We start from the raw sequence: 18285 nt of genomic DNA on the forward strand, positions 1-18285 counted from the left end.
TAATACATGGGAAAATTTAAAATTCTGTTAGGTAGTAACAGAGTAGTCTATCCTATTAGAAGTTGAATGAGTGGTTACTTTTGCCAAAACACTTCTATTTAACATGTAAATCCATGGCTGATTCATATCAATGTATGACAAAACCCACTGGAAAAAAAAAATAATAATAATAAAAAAAAAATGAAAAAAAAAAAAAAAGTATATAAGTTTTCCGTGAAATTTTCAGAAAATGCATGTAATTTCTTTTTAGACAGTAATTTTAAAATTTTATTTCCAAGCAGTTTCCAAGACATGACTCATTATAAACCTTATAGAGAAGCTATAAGGAAACAGCCAAACAGAAAAACTCGAAACAAAAGAAAGCTATAATAATTGTATTATATATTCAGAATATTTTATAGCAGTGCCTTTCATTTTTACAAAAATCTGTTATGAGTCCTGATTTTTGTTAGTTTGGTGACTCTGTGTGTTTTACTAATATACTTTATAAGTCTAATTTTCCTCTTTTCCTTATTAGGTGTACAGTTCAACTTCCATACCTTTCATTTGGAAGACCATCATGACTACTTACTGATTACAGAGAATGGCAGTTTTACCCAACCACTGGCACGCCTGACTGGTTCAGAACTTCCTTCAACAATCAATGCTGGTCTCTATGGAAATTTCAGGGCTCAGTTACGCTTCATTTCTGATTTCTCAATATCCTATGAAGGATTCAACATTACATTCTCTGGTAAGAAAATAAGTTTTAAAACCAGAATTTTAAAAGTATGAAAATAGCTTATGCATGACCAAACAGAGAGAAAATGAGACAAAAAAAGATGAAAGCAAAAAAGCTATCTGCCAACAAATTTTAAGGAAAGTTTGAAGTGCCTTGAAGATTGACTATAGTAATATATTAAAGGGAACCTTAAAACAGTAGCAAAAAAAGAAATCAATTCACTAAAATTTACTTAGAATACAATAAATACATTTCTTTAACATATTCTATAGAATGCTGAGAGGAAAGCTTGCTAAAAATGTCAAGTGAACTTAAAGTGGAAGCCCTTACATATATGTAAAGCTTTACTTAGTCCATTAATAAAATGTGAATTAAACCAGTGATATTCTAGTTTTGTGTTTCTGGAAAAAGTCATTTTTTACAGGCCAAGATTAAGATTAATATATTCATTTGGAACTAGATGATCTAGAGGCAAGTTAATTTTGTTATTCTTTTTATTCTAGAATAACCTCTATATGCAGTATTATATCTATAGGCAATAATATAACTTGGATTATATGGGAAAAAAATTATAAGACCAAACTGAACAAAGAAATATTCTTGTTAGTTCTACTTTTTAGTTAAATGGAATAGTGAAAGAGAATACAGAAACAATAAGTAAATCTTTTGCCAACTTTATAATATTAAATTTACAATATTATAATTAAACATAATTATATTAATAATGTATATTACAAATATATAAATAAAAATAATAAATACTGATTTTGTTCTTCAATTGTTATTCCAGTATTTGCATGGAGATATTTGTCTTCTAAAATAAGGTATTTCATAGAGAAGAATAAATGAGCATAATCAGTTTTAAGCTAGAATGTTAATAAAATAATAGCTCATCAACATGAAGCAATCCCTTTGTTCTCCACTGCAGTTAGGTACTAACTGTGTTTTCTGGGAATGTTTTTAGATAAGCTACTTCTTCTTAAGACTGTATATAAGTTATAATATTATGGTTAATTAAATTTAGTCTGTCATACCCTGAAGAGTGTTTAATGATTTATTTTCATGATGTTCATTCATTGCTTGAGGAAATTTTCTTGTATAAATCTATAATATACAATTTTCAGTTTGTGGACAGTCTTACATAAACTCTTGGTTCTGAAGTCACATATTTTTCAGAATATGTATTAATAGAATTCCTTGTATACTACAGGCACAAGAGCCTTTGTCATTTAGACTAAAACCATTAAGTAAATGTCATTTCAAAATGCAAATGATTTCATTCCAAATGCTATTTTGCATTTGAAAATATGAATCTATCATGTCATTATTTTAAGTAAAAAATCTACGAAACAAAATGTTTCTAATACAGAAAAAAAAATACAAGGGAAATATCTACATTTCCAATGTATCATTCTCAAGGTGACACTTTCTCATCTTTATTTCATTTCACACATAGAAGTATTTATTATATTACTAGGTCTTTCACAGTTCAGTTCAGTTCAGTCACACAGTCATGTCTTTGCGACCCCATAGACTGCAGCACGCCAGGCTTCCCTGTCCATCACCAGCTCCCAGAGCTGCTCAAACTTGCTGCATCACTTGCTCAAACTCATGTCCATCGAGTCGGTGATGCCATCCAACCATCTCATTCTGTCGTCCCCTTCTCCTTCTACTTCAATCTTTGTTTTCAATCCTCCTTCCACCTTTCTCAGCATCAGGGTCTTTTCGAATGAGTCTGTTCTTCGGATCAGGTGATCAAAGTATTGGAGTTTCAGCTTCAGCTTCAGTTCTTTCAATGAGTATCAGGACTCATTTCCTTTAGGGTTGACTGGTTTGATCTTCTTGCAGGTCTTTCACAGTAGAAGAAAATTATGTATGCCATAGCATATACCCTAATTATACCTATGTGTGCTCAGTCACCTCAGTCTTGTCTGACTCTTTGGGACCCTATGGACTGTAGCCCACCAGGGCTTTCCTAGGCCATGGGCTTTCCCAGGCAAGAATACTGCAGTGGGTTGCCATGCCCTCCTCCAAGGGATCTTCCCAACCCAGAGATAGAACCCACTTCTGTGTCTGCTGCATCGCAGGAGGATTCTTCACCCCTGAGCCATGGAGGGGGAAGCCCACAATTATACTTAGAGGCATTTTTGAAATATATGGCTGGCCCTGAAAGCAACCAGTTTACAAAACATAGAAGTATACCCTTAAAAGTTACTACTGTTTTCTTTGTTTTCCTCTTCATCTAATTACAGAGTATAATCTGGAACCTTGTGAAGATCCTGGAACTCCTCAATATGGTAACCGAATTGGGTTCACCTTTGGGGTTGGTGACACTCTGACCTTCTCATGCTCATCAGGTTATCGTCTGGAAGGGACGTCAGAGATCATCTGTCTTGGTGGTGGCCGACGAGTGTGGAGTGCACCTCTGCCAAGGTGTGTGGGTACGTGGTCAGCTGCTTTCATTTGCTTGTATGTGTAGTCACTGTCCATGGAGTTGCATGATTATACACCCTTTTTTAAAAATATGTAATCTGTTGAATTTCTTCATTTATTTCATATTAATTATTTCAATTTTTTTTTGACTTGGCAATCTGGTATACCACAATTATCTTCTCAACTGCTCCATTCAGCCTACCATGCTTCTAAATTTGTTTTCAGATGATGGGAATAAGGAATGAAGAGATGGTTAGAGAGACGGATAATAGATAGATGATAGAATCATATTTTGAAAGCTTACAGACAGTTGCATTCCTTTATTTTATTAATAATTGGTTTTTCATGATTTCTGATTGAAGTTTTGACAATATTTTATAACTTAGAATTAACATGTATGAAAGATGATTACAAGAGAAAATAGTAGAGAATTTGAGCTAAGGCAAGTATTGCCTCAAAAATGCAATCTACAGAATAATCTATTATGATAGATGAATTCTGATGGGAATTCATTTCATGTTGTGAGATAAAGAATAGCAGTAATTAAAGTATTGAATATTTGGAGCACCATCTCAACCTTTGGAAATGAATATTTTGACTGACAAAAAGAAAAAAATTATCTGTAGAGAAATCAAGGACTTTTCACTAGGACTTAAAATCATTTTCTATTTATATAGGAAATAAACAAGAATTTCTTTAGGTGATCACCCGTTCAGTGGTTATCAGTACTCATTTTTAAAATAGAACAAGATACAAGTGATTTTGCTATTACAAAAAGCTCCTAAAACTCTCAGTTGTATTGAACTTGAATTTAATTATAAATTTGTGGGTCACAGATGTTTGTAAGTTATAATATACTACAAATTCAGGTGAATTTGTAGAGCTTTGATCTGTGGTTTAAGACTTTATCCTTTTTTACTTATTTTAATGGAGGCAAATTCCCTCTAGATTAAAACAAATGAAGAGGATTCCTTCTGTGACTTATTCCATACATTGCTCACTGTATGGAATGTTGTGGGAATCCTGTGAATCCTTAAATCTAGTAAAACAAAATTGACATTTCAGGTTAATATGGGTCTGAAAGATTTTATAGTGATGAGATTGTTTTCACAGCCCCTAAGTGTTATATAACAGAGAAACTGATATTTAACAGATGAAATTTCTTTTTAAAATCACAGCTTGTATAGAAATGACACAAACTACCACAAATACTTAATGCTGGGGTTGTGATACTCCCAGAACATCTTTTCCAGGGAGATATATACAGTGTAGTCTTTCTGGTTTTGTTTCTATGTTTGTTTTTTTGTTTGTTTGTTTATTTTCCTTTGTTTCATTTTTTCTACTGTTGCCAAATTTGGAATTCTCCTCTGTATCTGAATTGTCCCTGTTTCCATTTTCATTTGGTGTGAATATTTTCAAAGATCAATTAATGAAAACCTTGGGAATAGGGTGTTTGTCTTTATATTCTGGTCATTTGATACTAGGTTAATTCACTTTTCTAAACTTTATTTTTCTTATCAGCAAAATGGTTGCAACATTATGTTAATGTTAGTTATGAGGGTTAAAAAAGATCAGCCATGCTGGTAGACACCCAATACAATTACTGGAATATTGGAGGAGTTCAGAATTTAGATGTTGTTATAACTGTTATTATATTGAGAATAATCTGCAATGTTAGTTTATTTGGACAAATTTTATTTCTTCTTAGATTCTTTGTAGTTCTCGTGTAATGTATCTCTAAAGTCAACAAGCCACCAGGGAAGCCCTTCTCTAGCGCATACTTGCTTAAAAACATCACTTAGTCCTCAGTATTGCCAGCCTCATAGAAAGTTTATGTTATAGACAGTGGCCTAATTATGAGTAAGTTATATTCCAAAAATTTGCCTCTGCTTTGGTTATCTGGAATCTAGGTAGTTTTTCCTTGGCACAGGATTGCAAACAGGGGCATTCCCAGAACAAACAATAGATGCAATTTCAAATTTCGTATCAAGTGTAAAACTAATACTAGCATTTACTAAAAAGACTTATGTGTGCCTAGGTTACATAAGACCGTGCCTGATTCTGAACAGTAAGGCAAAGATAAAGCAGTTTTTGGAAACTTGCTTTTTGTTTATGTTTTACTTTAATTTTGATTCTATATTTACAGTATAAATTGGTTAGTGTCTTTCTGTTTCTGTGGGTAGAATTTGATGAAAAGTGTCTTAATTCTAGACGTTAGATGAATAATAAATAGTATTTTCATTTAAGGAATTTCCTAAATAACCTCGTCATTTATGTTTCTAGGTAATATTTTTAAAAAATAACAAAATATAATAACACCATAATACTGTCTTTACAGTCTGTAAAGCATGATTTAGTGTAGTGTCCCATTCCAAAAATCAACTTATGCTTTGAAAGTAGCTTTAGCATAACAATATTATCAGGGAAGTTATGTCTATTAAAAGCTTAAGATTGCACACAAACTGAGTCAGAATCATGCCTGTCACAAGTTCTGAGGTCCAGACTTATGCCCCATTTACAAAAGCACACTGCTGTCTTTGACTGGAGGCTTCAGTAAAGTTGAGAGGAAATCTGGTCTTAATTATAATTGATATATGGCTTCAGAAAACTTCTTAGGCTATCCTCTATTTTAATTGGAAGAAACCTCTTCTACTGTGACCCATTTATTGAGGTTACTTAAGTGCAGGGAAACATTTAATTTTAAATTATTTTGTTGAAGTATAGTTGATATACAATCTTATATTAGTCTAAGGTGTACAACATAGTGATTCAACTTTTATATACATTATGGATTGATTACCATGATAAGTCTAGTAACCATCTGCCACCATACAGAGTTACTGCAATATTCCTTATTCTGTACATTACATCCCTGTGACTTATTTATTTTATAATTGGAAGTTTTTACCTCTTAAACCCTTTCACTTATCTCATTGATCCCCCGCTTCCCTCACCTCTGGCAGCCACCAATTTGTTCTTTGTATGTATGAGTCTGTTTCTGTTTCAATTTGTTTGTTTTGTTTTTTAGATTCCACGTATAAGGGACATCATACAGTCATTGTATTTTTCTCTCTTGACTTATTTCACTTACCTTAGTATCCATACTATCCCAAGCACAGGGAAATTTGTAGAGGCAGAAAAAGAATCTTGATAGCAGTTGAGATCATAACACACCACCGAGTGGGTGTTACAGGGATTCTTCTCCCTAAGGAGTGGTGTCTGTTGTGGGCACATAGTTTACATTTACATTTCTTTCTTTCCTAAGTTACGTGATCTTTAGAAAGTTGTTCAGATCTCTTTCCTGCCAAGTTTTCGCAAATGTGATGTTTTCTAAAATGTGATAATTACATCCATGCTGCAAGATAGTTTATAGCTCTAAGACATAAAATACATGTAAATCACCTAATGTACCACTCAACAAGTGACACTTGCTCAACTAACCTCAGTCCCTTTTCTTTGTGCCTACAACTATCTCCACCACCTTATAGTCAGTTCTCCTAAGGGCCATGATAACTGATAGCAGTGAAGAGTAACTTTCACCAACCAGCAGGAGAGGAAAGAGAAGGAAAGGAGGAGATGAAAAATTTTTACTATGCTATCAGCAGCTGAGTACTTCACACACATAATCCTATTTACTACTTAGCTATCAAGATGAAAGTTTTAACTTTTAAAGAAATACATATCTATACTTATGTTTTCCATTTTGAAAAAAGTAAAAATAATTAACATGTAAAATGATATTTCAGTGGATATATTTTATACCTAAGTGATTATCCTGGTGATCCACGTTTCTGTGAAAATGGTCACATATTTTAACCAAATATCTAAAAGCAAAGAAAAAAAGAAAGAAAGAAAGAAAAAAAAGTGTAAAAATATGTGATTACTTTGAAAATAAGAAACATTGACTTGTTTTTGGTCAAAATATATTTGATTTCCCTTTCTAAAATACACATTACAAATAATGCAAAAAACAAACAAAAAACCTGGTAGTTCTCTTGTCATCTTTCTAGATTAAAGAAACAAACAAAAAAAACCTAACGTGTCTTCATTTAGCTTCCAAACATATCAGGAACCATGCCAGGTCATGTTGCAAATAAACAAGGACATAATGGAAGTAGTTTGTTTTGGAAAGTAAATTAGCAAGTTAAATATTAATAATTTTTCTTTAGGCAAGAATCCACATATTTTAAGAAGTCCATAAATTTGAAAGTCATTTTAAAGATATTCATTCATTCATCCTTATGGCTTATTGAACACATCAACTTCTATTTCTAATTTTATGAATCATCAATTTTTTATCTGACCTTGGAGAAGTAGCATCTTTCCTAGGTCCTGAGTGACATGAGAAAAATGATAGCTCCACATTACACATCTACATAGGCTTCTCACTCTTTGAACTTTTAGATGATATATACTGACGGTTACTTATTATTTAGTTTTAAAATGAATTTTAAAAGTATGGGAAACAAAGTCAAGCTTACTGGGATTCAGGGCTCTCTGCACGGCCATTATAACTTCGTTTAAGTCTGAAAGCATTCTAAGATGAAATTTTTATTAAAAATTCAGGACAAGAAAGGATCAATTGCACTTGAAAAGACAGTTCATTTTTGAACAAATTCTTTTTATTTCATCTTAACTTCTGAACTCTCTTGTATCTCAGATACCCACTTGCTATGTCAGATATGACTGATTTATTGTTAGTTGGCATTGTAGAAATATAGTGTCGTAGAAAGCAAATTAGGATTACGATATTTCACCAGCTCACAGACACTACCATTAATTAGTTGGATGATTTCAAGCAAATATCTTAATTTTCTGTGCTTCTCTTTTCTGGAAAGGGTAATGCCAATATGAGTTCTACTCAACCCAAACATCTCTTATAAGTTCAGTTCAGTTGAGTTGCTCAGTTGTGTCTGACTCTTAAAATAGTTTGATAAATTATGTATACAAATGTATATATTTTTCTTATATAATTATGGTTAGGTGCATTTTCTTGATTTGGCAATATAAAAAGTCTGTATTATTAGCTTATAGTTTGGTGCTTTATATTTTTTTAAAGATTTTCTTGCTTGCAACCTTGTGAAGTAAGCAGAAGAGATGTTATTCCCACTTGACAGCTGAGAAAATGTTGTTACAGAAACATTATAAGTAATGAGTGGAAGGTTATGCCAGAAACCCAGAAACTAAGTCTCAAACTTTTTAGATCAGTGTTGTGGTTGAAATTGTTTAGCTAAAATTGGGGCTTGAACCCATGTGCAGGGACTCAAACCCTGCCAGAACCTTGCTTTGAACTTGAACTCACGTGGCTGGGACTTGAACGTTGCCAAAACCTTGCCTGGGATTGAACCCACACTGTGGGTACTGGAACCCTGCCAAAACTCAATTTGGGACTCTAACCCACATGGCCAGGACTCAAACCCTGCAAAAACTGAGTTTGAGACTTGAACCACAATCTTTAATCACCCGATGTCTGGACTTACTGAGACTCAGGTTCTTTGATCCCAGCACAGAAGGAATTCAAAGTGATAAACAATAAGTAGATTTATTAATATAAGATGCTTGTAAGAGATGCAGGGAGCTCTGCCCTGAGGATTCAGTGGGCTATAATTTATAAGGGAAAGAAAGGGAGGGGAAAAGACTGCCTTCTTCAGGTGGATATAGATGCAGAGTTAAGGCATGCATCATTAGCTCCTCCTTCACTAGCTCCTCCTTGATACTAGTCAGGAAAGTGTCTGACCCTATGAGGTCAAACTAGGATTATCATATTTGTAAAAGGTGGGCCTTCAATCTAGTGACCTGGGGCACATCTTGTGGTTTTGTGTGAAAGTGAAAGTGAAATCGCTCAGTCATGTCCGACTCTTTGCGACCCCCTGGACCTTAGCTTACCAGGCTTCTCCATCCATGGGATTTTTCAGGCAAGAATACCAGCGTGGGTTGCCGTTTCCTTCTCCAAGGATCTTCCTGACTCAGAGATCGAACCCAGGTTTCCCTTATTGCAGGCAGACGGTTTACCCTCTGAGCCACCAGGGATATCCTGGTTTTATAATTAAGCAAGCCTGCTTCATTGAATAATGTTCCAGTAGCCTTCTTGAACTATCTTTGACTTACAAAGGCCTCCCAAAGTTTCTTAGGTTTCCTTCTCTATCTGTAGTCCCCTATTGGGACTTCTACAACTACTTGTAACTATCCTATTCTATCCCATTTGTGGTGTTCCAGGTGGCATTTCTTTATTACCTTACTTATTATATATATGTATACAAAAGCTTTTCTGCTATGCTTGATAAAGGCTTGAGAAAGAACATCAAAAAAAAAAAAAAAAAGAGGTGGAGTAATTGGAAAACATAAATTAAATGAAATGGGAACATGGAATATGAAATATAAAAAGTGAAACGGACTAAAGTAAAAGGTCTTCAGATAGCCCAGTTTTTTTTAAAATGGCTGCTTATTAGAATATCACCTTATTTATTTATGCACTATTTTGAAAGACAACCTTTTTTTTTTTAATGAAATAGACCATGGGTGAGTAAATTTTTTTTTTTTTCTATGAAGTGCTGGATAGTAGACATTTCAGTCTTTGTGGCCCACACAGTTTCAATCACAGCTATTTAATTCTGACATTGTATTGTGAAAGAAACAATAAATAATACACAAATGAATAAATGTGTTTGTATTCCTATAAACTTTCATCTACAAAGGTAACAGACTGGATGTGGCCCTCAGGTCATAGCTTGTGATTTCTGCAGCAGATTTACCAAGCTTAAAGTTACTAGCCATTCATCCCTAAGGGAAGAAGGAAAGGTCCTTTTCCCATTCTCTATTTTTTTCATCACAGGTTCTGTTTTTCAAAGTAGCATATCATTTACTTTCTAGGAGATTTCTCTTGTTTTACAGAAAGAGTATTAGGACTGTCTATGTTTGTGTGTGTTTGTGTATGAAAGTGAAAGTCACTCATTTGAGTCTAACCCGTTGCGACCTCATGGCCTATACAGTCCAAAGAATTCTCCAGGCCAGAATACTGGAGTGGATAGCCTTTCCCTTCTCCAGGGGATCTTCCCAACCCGGGACTTGAACCCAGGCCTCTCGTATTGCAGGCAGATTCTTTACCAGCTGAGCCACAAAGGAAACCCAAGAATGCTGGAGTGATAGCATCAGTGTGTATGAACACTGATGCAATTTATGGGTAATTTCATAACCATCTCCAGATCCTTTCATATACCCAGATCTCTTCTGAGTACCAAGTCTGTATTCCCAGAGGTACTCTGGGCTGGTCCACATGGATGGCCTCCCACAGAAAAATTGCTTCACATTCCAAAACAACTCATTATCTCCTCCACCAAATCAGTTCTTCCTTCTACACTCCTTAGTTCAGATATGGTTCAGGTATCATTAGCTACCTGAAGTAATCTTAGTTAGGTATCATTCTCATTCAACCATTCAAGCTAGAAATTGTGTTATCTTTTACTTTATCCTCTCTCTTTCTACCCATACTAGAAGTCACTGAGACCTACTACCAAAATTATTGTTCAAATTAACACCATTTCCATTCTCATTACCCTTATTTTAGTCTAGCTCTCATTAATTCTCATAAAGATGAACATAACAACACAATAATAATAATGTGTGGTAGGCACTGTGTTAAACACTATATATATATATATATAGGCACATACAGTGCCTACACACACACACACACACACACACACACACACACACACACACAGTCGGGAGAGTGTGTAATTTGCTCAGTCTGTCTTGCCGCAACAAAGATTTGAAACAGCGGACCAGTGTTACAGCTCATAGTTTTATTTGGCAAACAAAGAATAGTACACTTTGAGACGTGAGGGCAGATGGGCCCCAAAGGAGATGCCTCAACCCATCTCGGCTCCCTCTTTTTATACCTTTTGTCTCCTCCCCCTGCACCTGCCCTATGCAAATCAGGGCTAACCAAGAAGGGGTTGTGTTTGTTTCACCTGAGGTTCTCACTTCTGGTCTGCAGATTTTCTTTTGTTCCATTTTCATGGGATTTTCCCTTTGTCTTTTAGCCACCACCATTTTGGACTCCTTTTTCCTCTTCTAGCTACCTAATGTGAGAGAGTATTACTATCCCGTTTTAAAAGCTAGCCAGATTAATTATTTAACTTGGTAAAGAGCTTGAAATCAAACCCTTCTGATTACAGCTCATGTTTTAGCAATTGCATGTATAATCCTGCTATAACATTTCTTCTTTTCTAGCTGGACTTCCTATTTCCAAATTTCCCTCATCTAATTTATCTTCTATTGCATTACTAGTGATATTCTCTTTTATTGATGAGTAAAAAGTTACCACTAATTTAGCAGTTTAAAACAGCATATTTACTTTCTCTTGGTTTCTGCAGGTAGGGAGTATGGACATGGTTTAACTGAATCCTCTCTTAGGGTCTCAAGGACCAGGGAAGAATTCTTAACTGGGGTTCAGTATCCTCTTCCAAATTCACATCATTAATGATAGTCTTCACTTCCTTCTTGTTGTAGGACTGAGAGCTTCAGTCCTTTGCTCACTTCCTAGGGACCAACCACAGTTCCTTGCCATATGAACTTCCCAAGCTCGGATGCTTCCTTCATCAAAACAGCAAGTCTATCTAGTAATCACTGTTGTGTGCTGCATGTGTGTTCAATTGTGTCCGACTGTTGCAGCCCTATGAAATGTAGTCCTCCAGGCTCCTCTACCCATGGGATTTTCCAGGCAAGAACACTAGTGGATAGCCATTTCTTCCTCTGGGGGATCTGACTGACCCAGGGATTGAACCTGCGTCTCCGTCACTGCAGATGGATTCTTTACCACTTAGCCACCTGGGATGCTCAGTGTCACTGGCAAGATTCAGTTCTGAATGTTATAAAATCATAGGAGTAATGAAAAACAAATCATAGGTCCCACTTAACTCAATGGGTGGGGGCTGTATTAAAGCATGAATGCCATACGGTGGGTATAATGTGAGGCTCACCTTAAGCTGACATCAGGAAACCTTAGAAAGATCAGATCATCTTTATCCTCTGCATAAATCACTAGGTGGTTTCCCATGCCTATTCAGTTCGGTCACTCAGTTGTGTCCGCTTCTTGGTGACCCCATGGACTGCAGCATACCAGGTCTTCCTGTCCATCACTAACTCCCAGAGTTTGCTCAAACTCATCTCCATCGAGTCAGTGATGCCATCCAACCATCTCATACTCTGTCATCCCCTTCTCCTCGTGCCTTCAATCTTGCCCAGCATCAGGGTCGTTTCCAATGAGTTGGTTCTTAGCATCAGGTGGACAAAGTATTGGAGTTTCAACCTCAGCATCAATCTTTCTAATGAATATTCAGGACTGATTTCCTTTATGATTGACTGGTTTGATCTCCTTGCAGTCCAAGGAATTCTCAAGAGTCTTTTCCAACACCACAGTTCAAAGGCATCAGCTTTTCAGCACTCAGCTTTCTTTATGGTCCAACTCTCACATCCATATGTGACCACTGGAAAAACCATATCTTTGACTAGATAGACCTTTGTTGGCAAAGTAATGTCTCTGCTTTTTAATATGCTGTCTAGGTTGGTCATAGCTTTTCTTCCAAGGAACAAACGTCTTTTAATGTCATGGTGCAATCACCATCTGCAGTGATTTTGGAGCCCTCCAAAACAAAATCTTCACTGTTTCCATTGTTTCCCCATTTATTTGCCATGAAGTGATGGGACTGGATGCCATGATCTTAGTTTTCTGAATATTGAATTTTAAGCCAACTTTTTCACTGTCCTGTTTCATCACTTTCATCAAGAATGAAATGCCTATTAGGTTATTAGCTCTGTACCTATTAGATTTGGTTGAAATTCCAGAAGTCTTTTCTTAGGTTGGCCTTACTGCCCTCTCTACAGTCATTTCCCTTTATGCATCCTGGATTATATTCACAAGATGCTACGTGCCATTCCCAAACACACCAAGCATGTTCTACATTTTAAGATGCACAGGATGTGTTGAGGTCTACTCTATATGCAAATGATCAAACTCTCACTTGTACTTATACAGGCAAACAAATAATATCTTTAGCTCTAAAAAGGTGCCTGTGAAGTTAGAATGAGAGAAAGCCCTGAAAGCATTGTTCATTGGCTGGAAGACACTTTGCATTTTAATCTGTTGAGCTTTCATTTCTACCACCATACCACCGATAAAGCCACCATTATCTCTCATTATTTACTTTATTATTGTGACAGCCCAAACAGACTCTAGTCTTGTCCATTTTCCCCAAAGTAAATAGTAGAGTCAGATTGAATTTCTTATGATACAAGTTTGATGAGTCATTCTCTTGCTTTAAATTCTTCTGTTTTTTTCCATTGCTCTCAAAATAAATTCTGAATGTTACTCTCTTACTCCTATCCTCACCCCATAAGTTCATCTAACTAATTTATTCTTCAGATTCATCTTATTTACCTACCCTGATAGTCTTCCTTGACCTTCAAAGAGTGTTTTGGATGTCTTTCCTACAGGCTGCATGTGCTTTTCTGTATTTACTCTTTCTGGGATTCATAATGCTGTATTGAATTGCCTTTTTATCTACATCAGTGTTTAGCATATAGAAAGCTTTCAGTAAATTTGTTGAGTTGATAAAGAATGAATATATAATGGGGCAAAGCTCCTTTATTTTTGCATTTTCAATTTACTAACTTTAACATATATGAACAAAGCTATACTTCACAGATACTGTATTCAGCCTAACACCTTTTCAGTCTGGACCATCACTCTAGTATTTATAATGCATTTTCTATGTGGATATTAACATACAATGCCTCAAGTCTAATAAGTCAACCAAACAATAAACAATGAAAGTGCCTGTAAAGACTACTAATTGTAAGTCTATAATTATAATAGGAGCCAAAAGCATGCATTTATAAAAATTGAAAATGGTGAGAAAATACTGAATCTCGTACCTGTAATATGGAATAAATCTTTCCCCAATATGTAGTGAAAGAGAGCTCAACAAGGAGACTGGCTGACATTTCCCCCCCAGTGGAATGAAAAGGAAACTGATAAAAACATTTTCCACAATTTTCATTAGATAAATATATTGACAATATTTTTATTTGAAGCAGGATTAGATTAGGAACAAATTTTGCCGTATGGAAATATGAGCCATAAAGAATGGAAGTATTAAATAAGCCAGTGTAAATGGGAAAGAAACAATGTACATTTCCTACTTAATGTAACTGCATTGAGAACTGTGAGCTGAAATTCTCCTCTTTCATTTAGAACTTATAAACAAGTAGATTTATGGAGAACCTTTTGTAATCTAAGTAAGTAATATAATCTTAGTAATCCCCTGAATTTATTTTCTTGTATTGTAGTTGGCAAGTGAATCAGTTCAGTTCAGTTCAGTCGCTGAGTCGTGTCTGACTCTTTACAACCCCATGGACTGTAGCATGCCAGGCCTCCTTGTCCATCACCAGCTCCTGGAGTTTACTCCAACTCATGTCCATTGAGAAGGTGATGCCATTCAATTGTCTCATCTGCTGTTGTCCCCTTTTCCTCCTGCCTTCAGTCTTTCCCAGCGTCAGGGTCTTTTCGAAGGAGTCAGTTCTTCACATCAGGTGGACAAAGTATTGGAGTTTCAGCTTCAGCATCAGTCCTTCCAATGAATATTCAGGGCTGATTTCCTTTAGGATGGACTGGTTGAATCTCTTTGCAGTCCAAGGGACTCTCAAGAGTCTTCTCCAACACCACAGTTCAAAAGCAGCAATTTTTCAGCTCTCAACTTTCTTTATAGTCCAACTCTCACATCCATACATGACTACTGGAAAAACTATAGCTTTTACTAGACAGACATTTGTTGGTAAAGTAATGTCTCTGCTTTTTAATATGCTGTCTAGGTTGGTCAAACCTTTTCTTCCAAGGAACAAGTGTCTTTTAATTTCATGGCTGCAGTCACCATCTGCAGTGATTTTGGAGCCCCCCAAAATAAAGTCTGACACTGTTTCCACTGTTTCCCAATCTATTTGCCATGAAGTGATGGGATCAGATGCCGTGATCTTAGTTTTCTGAGTGTTGAGCTTTAAGACAACTTTTTCACTCTCCTCTTTCACTTTCATCAAGAGGCTCTTTAGTTCTTCTTCATGTTCTGCCATAAGGGTGGTCATCTGCATATCTGAGATTATTGATATTTCTCCCAGCAATCTTGATTCCAGTTTGTGCTTCATCCAGCCCAGTATTTCTTATGATATACTCTGCAAGTGAATACATGCTGTTTTATCTGATTGCTGTGAAGCCCTCGAAGGTGAAGGCTGTATCTTAGTTATCTTTCTACCTCCTATGTGTTTGCCATAAACTGTGGCATGTCAGAGAGGCCCATTCTGAGCATAGGACAGAGTATAAAGTTAATTCACCATGATCATCATGAAAAAAGTTAGAGTAGACAGAGAATGGTGATTCACTTATAAGAATACTTTCATTAAATGATCCTCTGCATTATTAGAGTTTCAGATTTATTTAGACAAATTAAAAAAAAAAAATTTTTTTTTGAGGACCTGAAATAGCAGACTCCTAAAAAGCAGTTCATTTCCTTTATAGGTCCTCATGCTCTGACTGTGAATCTTGTTGCAAGCCAAAATCTGCCTGCCAATTGGAAAGTTAGTTCTGGGATGACATAGAGGACACAGACTCTTTAGCGAGAACTGACTTACAGAGAGGAGCAAAAAGTAGGGCATTTACTGGTATCTGTGCTTCAGTATCTTGGCCTTAAAGCAATAGTAAGGGTCTCACATTAGGAAGAATCACAAAGGTACCAGAGGCACTTGCTATCTCTGCAACTTCTAAGTTACCTCTTCATGCTTTTGTGTAGAATATACCCAAGTTCAGAAACACCTACAGTACACTTGTTATTCCTTTATGTCTTCCTCTGTTCTTCCTCTGTATCTTCCTTCTGGACATATTGGAAAACATGAGAAAAGGAGACATGATTAGACCTGTAAGTAATGTTTTAAAGAAAAATAGGTGTTGTAATATTAACCTGAAAAGCATGAAATTCATTAGCTTTGTCATTAGACAAACTAACTTTGATATTTAGTATAATATATCTTTACTTAATTAGGAAGTGATTGGTCTAGTACATATTAGTGCCAGATAAGAAATATTTGCCTGAGGTAATTATAAAAGCTAATATTTGTTGTGGGTTTACTACATGCCTGGCATGGTCTTATAAAGTTTGAATAAGAATATGGAGAGACAGGGAGGTTAAGCAATTTTTCCTAGGAGAATATATTAGAAATTTTTATTTGAAGCAGATTAGATTGGGAGCAAATTTTTGCTGTATGTAAATATGAGCCATAAAGAATGAAAGCATTAAATAAGCTAGTGTGATGATATTCTGTCCATATCCCCAAACTGATTCTTGCTTACTACTGTGACATCTGTGGCTCTCAGGAAATGCTGTCATTTGGCAATGCAGATAAATGGAGGAGATAATTAAATGTTATTGTTACTTGTAACTGAATTATATTTTGATTCCCTGCTGCAAGAGAGCATAGGATTTAGTTGAAGTTGCAATAGATCGACAGTATCTAAAAGCCTTTGAAGCTGGGAGAAAAGGTCATCACCACATAAGGCAAATACATTTTAAAATTATTTCTAATTCTCTGTTTTTGTAAAACCCATGTGTCTGTTTTCTGTATATAGTTTTCTTTTTTTAAATTTCAGCTTCATAATATTAAAATAATAGCAAAAATATGTATGTCATTAGTGCAGAGGTTGAGTCCTAATAAACGGTTTTATTGTTTGTCATCTGGTAACGCACTTAGCTATGTTCAAATGTATCTAGGGCTTTGAAAAACAGACAGAAGTTCATTGAAACAGAATAGAACTATCAATTAGTAACTGTGCATTGTACTAAGGAACCAATCAGCTGTAAGTTCAGTGGCACTAATGGGGGTAGGTTTAGGGTGAGTCCAAGACAGTAGGACCATGATTATTCTACCTAGTAAATGCATTCAGCCCACAATAGAGGGTGTGTAATAAAATGAGTTTCATATTTTTCATAATTATTTCTGTTTTTTAACTGTTTTCTCTTAATTTACCAATCTTAAACCCAATTCCTTCACTGCAAACAAAGTAGCTGAAATAATCTTCCTGTGTTTATTATAATAAGACAGTTGTTGCCATAGAAATAATATAATGTTATAAAATAAGCATCATGAGTTAAAACCAAAATCAAGAAGGGTCAGGTGTGAGAGAGTATGCTTATATAAATAAACCTTGGTAATCATAAGAAATGTCAAAGTAAATTACAGAGAAAGCAAGAGAAAAATGAATTTAGAGCTTTGGGAAGTAATTTTCAGAATTCAAATATTGCCCTTCAAGAAGGTGTTTTAAAGGAAAGGAGTTAGGGGATTACCGACCCTCCCACAAACTAAATTTCTGGCTACAAGCCATTTTTTACATCTCTGCCTTGTACCTTAGTACTCTCTTTGTAGCTCTCTTTGAATCCCAGTTCAATTATTGGTATGCTTAATATGTAGGTAACATTTTTCTTTTCACATGTTTTAATCAGTCTACAAAGACTATGTTTCAAAAAATGATGGATAGTTTTTGTTTCATTCATTTTACTACACCTTTCTGAATTTGTAGTAGGTGATGTTTTGTTATGCTTAGCTACAGATCCTGCAGACATAAAAAAGTAAACTTTTCTTATCCTGTAAAATTAAAATCTCAACTGAGTCTAATCACAATTTTCCAATAAAAAGAAAAGAAAATCCTTGGTTTTGTTTGTTCTGAAAGCTTTGGATTTAATTTCAGATTTAAAGAGTATCAGTTCAGTTCAGTCGCTCGGTCATGTCTGACTCTTTGTGATCCCATGGACTGCATCACACCAGGCTTCCCTGTCCATCACCAAATCCCAGAGTTTACTCAACTCATGTCCATCGAGTAGGTGATGCCATCCAAACAACTCATCCACTGTCCCCTTCTCCTCCTGCTTTCAGTCTTTCCCAGTTCTGTCTTTTCCAGTGAGTCAGTTCTTCACATCAGGTGGACAAAGTATTGGAGTTTCAGCTTCAGCATCAGTCCTTCCAATGAATATTCAGGACTAATTTTCTTTAAGATTGATTGGTTGGATTTCCTTGCAGTCCTAGGGACTCTC

At 35.5% G+C, this 18285-nt stretch overlaps 1 protein-coding gene across 3 annotated transcripts in view; it reads left to right on the top strand.

Moving 5' to 3' along the window:
* Positions 1–18285, top strand: part of CSMD3 (CUB and Sushi multiple domains 3) — a 1326016-nt gene that overhangs the window by 892931 nt on the left and 414800 nt on the right. For all 3 annotated transcript variants that reach the window (XM_061122845.1, XM_061122846.1, XM_061122847.1), the window contains 2 exons: positions 518–733; positions 2974–3162. In XM_061122845.1, the coding sequence (XP_060978828.1) occupies positions 518–733; positions 2974–3162 (405 nt within the window). The remainder of the gene's footprint in view (positions 1–517; positions 734–2973; positions 3163–18285) is intronic.

Source organism: Dama dama, chromosome 21 (genome assembly GCF_033118175.1).
Source record: "Dama dama isolate Ldn47 chromosome 21, ASM3311817v1, whole genome shotgun sequence".
Taxonomy (NCBI): Eukaryota; Metazoa; Chordata; class Mammalia; order Artiodactyla; family Cervidae; genus Dama; species Dama dama.